Source organism: Typopeltis vanoorti, chromosome 7 (assembly GCF_054136105.1).
Source record: "Typopeltis vanoorti isolate ZY-2024b chromosome 7, IOZ_Tvanoo_1.0, whole genome shotgun sequence".
In the NCBI taxonomy this organism is placed as follows: domain Eukaryota; kingdom Metazoa; phylum Arthropoda; class Arachnida; order Uropygi; family Thelyphonidae; genus Typopeltis; species Typopeltis vanoorti.
In genome coordinates this window covers 146385430-146398687 of record NC_143555.1, presented here as the reverse complement: position 1 = coordinate 146398687, position 13258 = coordinate 146385430, and the positions used below count along the sequence as shown (strand labels likewise).

General features: G+C 34.6%; 1 protein-coding gene across 1 annotated transcript in view; it reads right to left on the bottom strand.

Moving 5' to 3' along the window:
• Positions 1-5360: 5360 nt before the first annotated feature.
• LOC150105172 (GTP-binding protein Di-Ras2-like) overlaps positions 5361-13258 on the bottom strand; it is a 68512-nt gene continuing 60614 nt past the window's right edge. Inside the window, exon 3 of the mRNA XM_090396187.1 lies at positions 5361-6833. Coding sequence (XP_090252313.1) covers positions 6019-6780 — 762 coding nt within the window. The 5' untranslated portion in view covers positions 6781-6833 and the 3' untranslated portion in view covers positions 5361-6018. The remainder of the gene's footprint in view (positions 6834-13258) is intronic.

The following is a 13258-nucleotide window of genomic DNA, read 5'->3' as shown; positions in this document are numbered from 1 at the left end:
ATTCTCTGAAAAATCCCGTCCACATTAATCTGGTAATAACCTATCAGAAACTTATAAATCTCAATCACATCCTCACCCCCGCCCCACTGCTTTCTGCCAATTGCAATTTCTAAATATCTTTATATTCGACATTCCCGAGAATTGCAAGTGACCAAATTTGTGCATGGTAACCTATATATGGCCTGATTAAAGCATTACACAATGACACCTTCCACAACTACTACAAGTCAGTGCCCTCCACATGATTCCCATTATCTGCTGTGCTGTCCTCACAATTTTAGCAATGTCCCCGAAATTTTAGGACTTGTCCCCAGTCACTCCCAGATCTCTTATCTTCTCTTCTCTACCTTCTCCAAGATATTTCCACCAATTCCACAAATGTGTACTCTATATTCCATCTTTCCTTCCCAAATTTCAAAACCTTACACTTGAACTCATCACTCCACTCACTTCATATTCAGCCAGTGTATTCAAGTCCTCTTGCAAAGTCACAGCATCCGCTCTACTCCTGGTGAAACTCCCCAACTTTGCATTCTGCAAACAACTGCATATCACTATTTAACACATCTTTCAATATCAATAACATGCAATTTGAACAATAGTCCCATAACAGATTCTTGGGATACAACACTAGTGACTTTCACTTCCGGGATAGCGTTTCTCCACAGACAACTCGTTGATACCCATCAGAGAGCCGATCTCCAATCCAGCGCGCTAATCTACTGTTTAGTCCCATCCGATCCAATTTCATTACCAGCTCGTCATGTGGCAATTTATCAAAGGCTTCTGCAAAATCTAAATATTCCACAATGTATGCATCCCCCTCATCCACTGCTTTTCTTACTTTATTATAATAAGTAAGTAGATTGCTAAAACATGATCTTCCTTTAACAGTCCAATGCTGGCCACCAAAGAGTATTTTTCTGTTGTCAATTCAGTTCTGCATCTTGGTCCTTATTAATCGCTCTAACACCTTATTCACAACTCCGGACACACAGGGCGACTTATAATTCAAAGCTCTAGTCTTATCATCCCCCTTATGGAACAATTTTCCCCCTTTGCATTCCTGTAGTACTTGGTGCAGTGCAAGACTCGTGTTAAAGGTGCTGTTTACTCCCGGAAAAACATCCCCTCAAAATACGTGTCGAAATATCATCAAGTCCTACAGACATCAAATCTATTGAGTTCCTCATATACCTCCTGCTCACTTACTAACAGTTCCTCCTCCCTTCTCACCGCATTCAAGCTCTGCATGATATCACATTCACAAGAAAGAAATACCTTCATGAACTGCTCATTGAATACCTCAACTATATCCTCCGCAGCGGTTATCATTCTTCCATTTTGACCAATCAATGCCATCCTTCCATAATCATTCATTCTTCTGTTGGTCTCATATAATAAAAACTCCTGGATTTTTGGCTTCATTAGCTACTGCTGCTGCTGCTGCTTTTACTGCATTTTTGCTGCAGTCATTATAATTATAATTATTATTATTATTATTATTCAAAATACAAGATCCGCAAATTTCTATGCAGTAATCTGTTTTGTAATAATAATACTTTAGTATTATTAAATATTACTATTTAAATATTAAGCAGTATTATTAAATTTTATTAATGCTTTGTTACATTTAATAAATACTTATTATGTAACATGTATTTTGTAATAATTAAATATGATTAAATTGTTATGTATAAATAAAACATTTAGTTGCGCCCCTTTCTTTTATAAACTGTCGTGTTAGAGTTGGGAACACGAGATGGCAGCACCTGTTTGCCAGTTTCTTTTAACAAGATGCTGCTTAAAGTTAGTGTTAAAGTTAAAGAATGATGAATCTTGGACCAGCTAATGCAGAGTCAGGCTCCAAATGTGAAATAGGACTAAAATCGCCTCGTCTACTCCCTATAAGGGAATAAAAAGTGGTAGCGGATTTTTGTAAATCAGTGAATTAAAAAAAAGAGAGCGTAATGAAACACTTTATTAATTAGAGGGCGCTGTTATTTAAAATTCGGAAACTAAAAGTTGAAGAATAGTTGTGAAGATGAATTAATAAAAAATAACACCAGAGAGTCACTTTGTTAAACGTTGAGAATGGAATAATTCCAACAAAGAATGATGAATCAATCGAGATAATTTGCAGCATCGAATTTTTAAAAAATGCCTAAATTTTCTCTTTTTCTTATAAATGACTAGCATTGAATGCTATATATTTGAACACGGAACAATGGTGGGCGATAGTATGGATGGCGTCGTTGTGTAGCCGCTATTGTTGAATATTAATGGCGGGTGTAGTATACGTCGCCCATGATGAGTCTTTATATTCCTTGGGATTCCATGTAATAATAGGAATAATGCTTATAATGCTCTTATTTCTTAGAAATTATACTTTACGCAGGTCATATAACAGACCCTCACTATAAAAGTATAGCATACCTTTAATAAATAAACCGAATTCGAAAATTGGAACTTTGGAACTAAAAAAATTCCAAGGAAGTCACTGAGATTTGAAAACATATCTCAGTGACTTCCTTAGAATTTTTGAAAATGTTTTTACTGAGACTTTTGTTCAATTAAAAAGCAGCTAACGCCTTTTTATTAACATATAGGGAGTAGGCGAGGCCGTTTTAACCCTATCTAACTTTTGGAGACTGAGTGGGCAGTTCAATCTCCACTGGTAGCCAATCAAAGATAGCTGGTCCAAGGCTATCACTAATTAAGCAGCCCACAGTGGAAATATGGCAGAACAAGTGCCATCATCTCGTGGTCCCTAAGACAATATTTTTAATGTCCGAAATAGTGTGGGTTCTACTGTCGATTTTCTTGAATTTAAGGGACAAAACACCAGAGTGAGAAAAAATCTGCTTGCGCGTGCTAGAGATCGACTAACTCGGGAACCGGTCGAAAAAAAAGGTTTAGTAAAAGTTCCTCTAATCGTAGACTAGACTTGAACTCGAAGTCTATCTTCAGGCGGTTTAGCGCTGAGGAGTGCAAACACCACTTCCACTGCACTACACAGTCTTGTTCAATTAATAAAGCTCAATTTAAAATTCTGTAATTTTGGCATATTTTTGTTTAAAGAAAAACCATTTAATATATTAACATTTGAAAGATCACTTGCACAAACAATCATATTTGAACACCGCTTAATTTCTACCTCACAGAACTCTGAGGTCCCAATGTCTTTCTAAGAATTTAATATTACGTTCATTCCTCAGTATAATTATTCGAAGCTTATTCCAGTGATTTTTCTTGGAATTGGGCATAATTTAGTTCATTGTAAAGCAACTAGTTATTGTGTGCTTTGGGTATATGATCTAGATTATATTTAGTACATACTGTCTGACTAGAGCTTGATCTGATTTTATGCTATCATTATTTTCATTATTACTATTATTATATGGCATCTCCGCGGAGTCCAGGTGTCACTGAGGACAGCATCTTCTCCGACAACCCTACAAGATCCACTGTCTATATTTCACCATTTACTACTGCCCACCAACACGTATTCCTGACTGTAAAGGTGACTGTGCTTGTAAATGGTACAAAGCGCTAAAGATTTAAAAGTGTCCCAAGATACTGAGGAACAATTGGTAAAATAAATTATCCTCCTGGATGTATTGCATTCGCGCAGATAATCTGGTGGACAAAGGAGAGAAAAGTCTTATATTTTTTTCGTATACCCGAATCATAAATTGGGACTGTCAGTAAATAAATTCTGACGCTGAACGATTGAGCCAAAACGAGAAAGCAAAAAATAAAACAAATATTCGTTTCTTTTGCAGTTCGATCTGGTCTTGTCGGTTGTCTTAAAGATGAAGTATTCTTACTAAAGCAATCATTTTAGTCGATATTTGTATTTCTATTCAACTGAATAGCTGTATATTGACTTATGATGTCGGTTATCAACAGAGATAAAAAGAAATGATATACTGCAGGAAAAAAATAACAAACATATGATAGATTGAGCAAATGAACACACACTCTCTCTCTCTCTCTCTCTCTCTCTGTCTGTCTTTTCGTTCGGTTTCTGAATATGTTAACCAGAAAAGTTTATATATTCTAAAAAGAAAATATCATAGTTGCAAGAACGCATTTTTCAGTCATATGTTCCCATAAGTCAGAATCATAGGTACCATAAATACCTGATATATTGATACATGTGAAAGTTCTTACAATAAATCCTCCCATGCATTTTGAATTGTTCTCAAAATTCTTTAAAATACTTAACGAACGCGACAGAATTCCAGACAGGATCAGCAGGGGAAAAAATTCTTGAATTTCACAGTCAGAAATTTATTATAATATGAATATTATATTATAAACTGTCATTAAAATTATACATTAGAGTATACAATGTACAACAAGTCGCCATATATAATTTTTTTCCGTAACTACTTGGGAGAATATTACACATAAATTCAGAGTTATATACTCAAAATTTCATTCGAAAGCTATTCATTCTATTTATGAATTTCGAGAATCTTAAATATCTTAAATATTTAAGATATTTAAGAATATCTTAAATTTCTGCACATTTCTAAATTGTGAATGTGAATTATGAATAGTTATTTAAAGTTATGTTTAATCAAAACCTTTTGTCTTTCGACACTAGGGGAAGTTTATGACAAATAAAATTATATTTAAAAGAATCACATTAGTATTTTTTTTCAAAAAATTATTTAGCGCAGATATAATTAATTGCATTGTCCTTTTAAAATTTTCTATTTACTTAAATTTCTTTCCGTTTCAGAATTATTTGTAAAGATCTTGCAAAAAATGCAGTTATTTTCAATTTTGTAAAATAATTTAGCTAAAGCGCACATTAGTTCTTTGACATTTGTTTTGCACTTTCGACACCAGGGGCAACACACCTTAATTTTAAACGAACGTAATAATAGAAATATGCGAACTTTTCCAATTTCACTTATAAAATGTCGATGTTGCGTTTCCTTCTTCTCGCTATACACTATGTGATTTATACATATACAGAGTAATATAATGTATAGAATGTAAACTATTTACCAGAAGATTCAGTACATACTAATAAAAGTATTTCTCAGAATACATAACCTACTTTCCAAAATCGACATGAATGAGTGCTAAGAAGTTGAAGTTTGGCGCCCTCTAGTTTTACAGAATTGTTTTTATAAAATCAGAATATTTCGTTTGGTCATACATGTTTCATATACATACTACTAAATTAAATGCTCAGCTTTAGGATGTCAATTTTATTACCTTTATTAGTTACACAGACATACAAATATAGACGTGTTACATTCATAGTACATGCCTTTCTTGTGATGTCAAATAACTCAAAATGAGGCAGTTGTGTGGATGTAAAAAATAAAATTCTTTAAGTAATCAATTAGGAACGTCTGAAAAAGTGACAGATCTCTGTTTCTATGTTCTGGTCGTAGTTTCTTCAAAATCGTTCTCATCTTACAACAAAATATTTCATAGTCTGCTCGATGGAGAGTTAAAAATCTGTTTTCGTAGATTTCGTACAAAGTCGTTGTAATTTAGCACCTTGTGGATGGAAACGAAGTGGAATGATCAATTCCTTGAGTATTTCGTTTATCACATTTTTAGCTGAAACAACCAAGAATGCTTCCTATATACATATTCCTTTTTGCTTTTCTTTGACGAGTGTTTCAATTAAAAAAAAAATATTATAAAAGAATATGGAAAATGAAAAACACGAAAAAGTGGATCTTAATAATTCTTTCGTTTGAAGCGATGAAAATTCGATTCTTTTTTTATAGGCCACTGTAAGGGACTTACCATCATTATACAAGGGAGTTTAGTACAGAAGACGATACAGATCATGACTACAAATTAATTTGGAAAAACTAAATAATTACATCCTCTTAATTTTTACAATTATACACAACTCCGTATACATACCACATAGAATGATCTACTGCGTAGCAATAAGAAACTAGATTTGTAATTGAGGAAATATGTATTCAAGAGGGGTGTACATGGACTAAATTTAAAAGCTCTTTCCGGAGTCGATTATGAAATAGTGCAATCCTCCTTGTTTGTGGTCACGTGTCGATTCTCTCTCATCTTCGATGCTTTCTTGCTGAACCTCCTTATTAAGCTCCGACTTCTTGGTTTTGGTCTTTGGGACGTGGTGGCTTCTGGTTCTGATGGTTGTTCCCTTGGTGGATTCTGGAGAGAAGTGGTTTTGCTGACTGGCACGTGAGCACTAGACCGTCGCCGAAGACTTGATGGGTCCTCAGGTAATGGAATTTTAGCCAGCTGCAGGAATCCCTTAAACGTATCTTTGACGTTGATGTTATCCTTTGCGGAACACTCGATGAACTTGGCTCGTAATCGTGGTAAATCGCAAAATAACCATTCTGCAACGTCCTCCTTGGTGACCTGCCTCTTTTCCGGGGGGATATCACATTTGTTTCCAGCAACCATCATAGGAATGTCTTGAAAATCGGACTTATGTTCTCGAACTTCTTGGAAACATCGTTTGACTGTTTCGAATGATTCTTTGCTGTCCACACCATACACCAGGAGAAATGCGTGAGCAGTTGCAATGGACAATCGGCGCATTGCCGGGAACTGAAAATCTCCAGCTGTATCCAAAATATCCACCTTCAAGGTCACAGAGTTCAAGTCGAACTCGCGACAGTACAAGTCCTCCACTGTAGGACGATGCCTTTCTATAAAAGTGTTGAATAGAAAACGCTTCACTAAGCAACTTTTCCCTACTCCTCCCCCTCCTAGAGTCACCAAACGAATGCGACACTCTTCAGCCATTAGTAAGAACACAAAAGTACTTTTTAAGTGCAGATCCGATCTGTACCTTGAATCTGAAACAAGAAAAAAGAAGGAAAGTTAAGTTGATGCACTTCAGACAGGTTGCACATATGATAACAGGAAGGACATGTTATGCAAATAATAAATAGCAAATTGAAGACACTTGAAAACACGCACACACATCATCTGTTAAAGAAGAAACAGCATAAACTGATTTCTTCGCAGAGAAAAACCTGTTGAATTTTATGGAAACATATATAGAAATATACATATAATAAAATTATTATAGTTTTCCACTTGGCTAATACAGTAGATGAGACTGGATTATTTTTCTAACATATCGTTTGAATAAACGACATATTTTTTCTAAGATGAATCTTTGCTTTTCTTAGATGTCGTTTGCTTTGAGACAAACTCCGTGTGTGTGTGTGTGTGTGTGTGTGTGTGTGTGTGTGTGTGTGTGTGTGTGTGTGTGTGTGTGTGTGTGTGTGTGTGTGTGTGTGTGTGTGTGTGTGTGTGTGTGTGTGTGTGTGTGTGTGTGTGTGTGTGTGTGTGTGTGTGTGTGTGTGTGTGTGTGTGTTCTGAGATACTAGGAGTCGGAAATAAGCAGCTGCAACCTGACTTGACAACACTTGCTATATATGTAAAGAAGAAATAGTCAACCAACATATCTGCTACCAAAGCAAGATATTTTGTAAAGTAAGACGAGAAAATCACGGAGTTTGTCTCAAAGGCGCAGACCCTGACACTAACAGATTTTGGATTCAAATCCCATCTTTGACATGAATGTTTGCAGAAGCCTGCTCTAGACGAGCATGTTAGCTCTTTGAGACTTATAAGTCTTGTCTTGATTGTTAACAAATATTTAAAAACGGGAGCCTTTCAAGGAGATATTGTTGGCCATGTTGGCCAAATGGTTAGCATATCAGCTTTATAACTAAAAGGCTGTAGATTTGTATCCCACCATGGTCAGTTATGTTTTGTGAATGTCATTGGGTGGAAGACACCACACAGAAGACAATAGAAAGAAGTTAATAGAATTAACTCCAAAAATAATTGAAGAGGAAATTTCTAACTGCAAACAAAAAAGCGGGAAGAATTCTGCAATAGACTAGATCCAAGAAAAGACTCACAATACTGGAATATCATCAGATTATTAAATAACACAACACTTCCAGATACTGATCGCTCTTCAAACATAGTCTCCTCAGGAATTAATACAGCAGCAACAAATAAACAGATGGCAAATATACTAGCCAAACATTACTCTAAAGTAAGCAAACTGCAATACGACAAAGAAAAAAGTGCATGATAACTGCGAAATACCTGCTAACAAAATTCAGAACCTATCCTTCTGAAGACATCTTTACTGAGGACCTCACAATGACAGAATTAGAAACATCAATTAGTCAAATTGACCCCAAAGATCATATACATTTGGACATATGATTAAAAACGTAGGGGAAATATGCAAAAACTGCCTTCTGGAAATATGCAAAAACTGCCTTCTGGAAATATTTAACACTTCCTGGAATACAAGAAAACGGCCAAAAATCTGGAAAACATCAGTAATTATATCCTTACTAAAACCTAACAAAAATCCTTGTGACTGTAGAAGCTACAGACCAATAGTTTGACTAGTGCTCTCTGTAAACTAAACGAAAGAATAATACATACCACATTTATGAAGTGGCTCTTAGAAAATAACAAGATCAAATTCTACCAAACAGTATACAGGTCTCAACACAGTACAGAAGATCAATTATTTTACTTTGCCAATCAGTCATACATTGCTTTCAAGAAAAACCACCAAAGAAGACAACAGCAATCTTCTTGGATCTAACAGCTGCCTTCGATCGCGTTTGGAGACAAAAACTAATAAAACTTGCACACGATACTGGAATAAGGGGAATGCATTAATTTGGATTTCAGATTTCATGAACGGAAGAAAAATGAAAGTAAAAGTTAATGGAATTTATTCCGACATGCATCAAACTTCGGCTGGAGTCGTCCCACAAAGTTCTGTTTTAAGCCCACTCCTATTTCTCGTGTTCATCCTCGCATAATAAATGACGTTGATATAGCAATTTGGTACACAAGCAGTAATCCTCAACAATATGAAAAAGTCGTAAACAATTCAATAAAAGGCTTAGAAGGATGAGCAAAGGAACATAAATTACAGATAAACCCGGAAAAACAAAAACTGAGTATCTTCTCCACTGACAGAAAAAATAGACCCACTTACAACTCCCAAATCAAAATATATACTGCAATACCAAAATATAAAAAAAATCTCCAAAATACTTACGCCTAACTATAGATACTGAACTGAGGTTTACAACTCATATTACAAATATATGTAATACGCTATTAAAAAGCTTAATATCATCAAAAGACTTTGTGGAACAAAGTGGGGTGCAAAACCGAAGACATTTAAAACTACATATACAACACTCATATGACCCACTATGGAATATGCCTCATCCGTCTGGGTTTCAGCTTCTACCAGCTCAAATGAAAAACTTGACAGAGTACAATCAAGAACAGCAAAAATTATTATAGGTTCAGTCTTGTCCATGAATAATTTAAAAGCTCAACAAGAGTGTGGGCTTCACATTCTAAAGATTGCAAAAAATTCTCCATAAATTCACTAACAGAATCAGGAGCCACGAACAGGATGACATTTCACTCAGGACTTTCGATGCCTGGACAAGAAAATCTAGACTAAAGAGATCATCTACGTTACAATATGATCATGAAATTAGAAAACAGGTTGACTTAGAGCACCTATCCATTGAAATAAGCAAAGAGCAATTCTTCTCCAATATTCTACCAAAAAGAAAACACACTGACAAATTTAAATCTCTTCAAACCGTCTTCAAAAAAGGATTCACAGCAAGAAAATAAAAAAAAGGACTTAACACTATACATCACTTAAATAATCCAAACCATGTCATTGCCTACACTGATGGTTCATCTGAACCAGAGAAGATCAGGGGTTTCTCTACCTCTACCTGGCGGCAAGGAAACGCAAATCAAAACCACAGCTGGCAAAATAGCTTCAAACTGAACTTGTGAATTAACAGCCATATAAACAGCTCTCAAGTTCTATCTCTCAAATCCAGTAATAAACATCACAGAAGGAATAACCATCTACAGCGACTCAAAATCTGCACTTCAGGCAGTAAAAGTGAAAAAAATAAAACTTACACAGGAAATTCATGAACTATTAATAACTTTAAATTTGAAAGATAAGAAGTGTACACTGCAATGGATACCAGTCCGTGTAAATATTGAAGGCAATGAAAGAGCACACAGACTAGCCAAAGAAGCAAGAAGCTCACCCTCAAGAATTGTACTCACTACCACTAACTGATGCTAACTCTGTCGCGAAAATAAGATTGGTAAAACAAACTACCAAGAAGAAGAATGGAATCAGAGAAATTAATGAAAATAGATAAATAACCACAATCATCACCAGACGAAGGACGGAACATTTTAATGGTAAGAAAATTCATCCGGACGATACTAGAAGCTATTAAATATGCAAGAACTGTCCAGGAGTCGAATTAACACCTGCCCATATCTATTCTTGTCCAGCAATTGCCGCTGCTCTACAAAAACTTGACAATAACCCTATCCTTATCCATTGGTCTAAATGGGCTCTAGCCCAGGGGTTCCATTGATCCATATATGTATTAAATAATACATATAATCAATTATATGTATTATTTAATTATTGCTCAATCCAATATGATTAAGGCACCATTTTTTTAGCTCAGGGTGCTCAAGTTTGTTAACATGCCACTGAGAAAACCTCTTCTTTGTTAAAGTTCAACAGATTGCTATAGCAGTTCCACAGGCCCACGGTCATATCTAGAAGCGCTTCACCGGACTCGACAACAACAAGAACAGCATTGGGTGGAAGATGAATTCTACTACTTATTATGACATCACCATCTTACTTACTTGGAACTTGAGGTGCCTTGATGATTTCTTCCCTATTGTCCTGAGAACGGGATTTCCAGGATATCTAACTCCTGCCCATCCCACAATACTAGCAATGTATACTCGTTTTCTGTAGTGTTCATTGGTGGAATTCACATAAAAAAGACAAAATATGTGTCGTTGGTAACCTGAAAAATATGAGAAGGATGCTGAATCTCTTCCTAGTTTCCTACAAGTTGTGGGGAATTCTGTTCACTGGCCTGGGTGATCGCAACCATTCACAAAGGGTCCATGGACTCGTTGTTTCTGCGAAACGCATAGCCATCCATCTTCATGACACAGGTGGACTCGCGATTCGTTGCATCAGCACAACGTTTTTTTTTTGGGTTACTCCTCTAGCGGCCAATCAGCGCACTGCTGACATAGCTGTCGACAATGGCCTTCGTTGAAGAGAGACGTCTTGTGGGACTACGGTTCTGAAACTGCAAACATGCGGGTGTTACGCATCACCATTTTGGATATTGTTGTTAATTAGCTCTTATGAGTTGCTACTATCGCTCACCTGGAACATCCATCTGCCGTGTCTATTTTGTCTATTTGGCGTCATTCTGAGTACACCTTAACAACCGTTGCTGTCAGAAACTAAAGTATACCGTATCCTCAATGATGTACCAATGCTCAAGTAGTACCAACAATCATACCCTCTTTAAATTCTTGACATCATTATGCTCTCCTGTGAGTCAACTTTCCTACTCTGATTTACGCATTAGCATACCCAATTTTAGACTATGTTAATTTTATTTTAAATCACTTATTTTTATTTAGTTTCCTTTAATGTTACGTTATTTCAATTAAAGTACGGTGGTTGCCCATCCTCTCAATATTTTCATCCAAGATATCAACACATTGTATATAAACCTTCAAGTTCCTTTTAAAACTGCACGCTCTTTTGTTCCAAGCAGCAACATCTTGTTATCCTTTCAAAAATGAAAGAAGCAAAATTAAAGAGAATGAAGGTCGGATGTATTCCGACCTTTATTCTATTTAAAAAGACGAGCTCAAAGAATAGGCATAAAAGAAATAGCCTGAGATAGAGAAAGGGAGAATGTCGAGTGCTTCATGTAGAAGTGTGCATTGGATTCCTCGTGGCAATTCGGGCTAAAAAGAATTTAAGGCAGCCAGCTCATATTTATTTAAAATGAAAACATTTTTTCTGTTGCAATTAAAATAGTTTTGTAAGATCTGGGGCTGCTTCCAGGCTTCAGTGAGTCGTCTAAAAAGTGTTTTTGATTAATAATTAGATTAACGAGGGTGCTTGGCAAACTCTTTTTACGTTAGAGCCTCCATAGCTCGATTGGTTTTAACTACAGCCTTTCGTTGGAAAGGTGTGGGTTCGAATTTCATGTAGACGGCAAAGAACATTTATCGAAAGGTGAGTTGGAATGTCTCAGGCGGGGGTAGCAGGGTTTTTCTCTGAAATTATTTTTCAATTAGTATTATATATTACTAAATTTATTATTTTTTTTATTGATCTCTCAAATATTTACATATGCACAATTACCATCTTGAGTAATATTCGGTATATTATTTTACAAGGCACTAAGTGCTACATATAATAAAATTTCAATAATGATGATGATAACAGATTTTTTGCTATCTTTTAAAATATATATATATATATATATATATATTTTATATATATAAATATTTTATATATATATATATTTATATATATAAATATATATATATATATATATATATATATATATATATATATATATATATATATATATATATATATATATATATATATATATATATATATATATATATATATATATATATATAATATTTATAATACATTACAGTTGTGAATAACAGATAGTTGCAAGTTAATAATATTTTTAAATATATATATATATATATATATATTCTTTTTATTTTATATTTTATTTATTTATTTTTTTTTAAAGAAGTAAAATAATTTATTTTATCATTATCTTACTGAGTATTTACATATATCCACATATTTACACATTATATATATTGTTTTTTTTTTTTTTTTACAGTGAATTTCATACAGATTTTCCGTGTTTGTATTCTGAAATGCATTAGTAATAGTTACTATGGATGGTAATTTATAGTTTAATAAATAATTCTTTTTTTTCTTTTTGTTGATCTCTGTTGAGATGTAATATCTTTGCTTGCATCCTCGAAGTTCTTTTTAATGAACTTATCTGAGGATGACACCGGTTAGATATATGTTTTTATTTATTTATTTATTTATTTATTTGATTTGATTGCTGTGTTGGATTAGACTGATGTCTGGCAGGTCAAGTGGTTCACATTCATTTTTATTATGGTGTTCTTTATGAATAATTAGGAGGCTTTTTTTTCCCACTGTGGCAGCCTTTCTATGTCTTCTGAGCTTTTAATTTGTATCGGTTTTGAAGTTTATGACTTCCTCAAGAATATCTTGGCATCTCTGATCCACAAAAATGGGTAGTTTTTTTCTGTTTTTGCTTGGGTA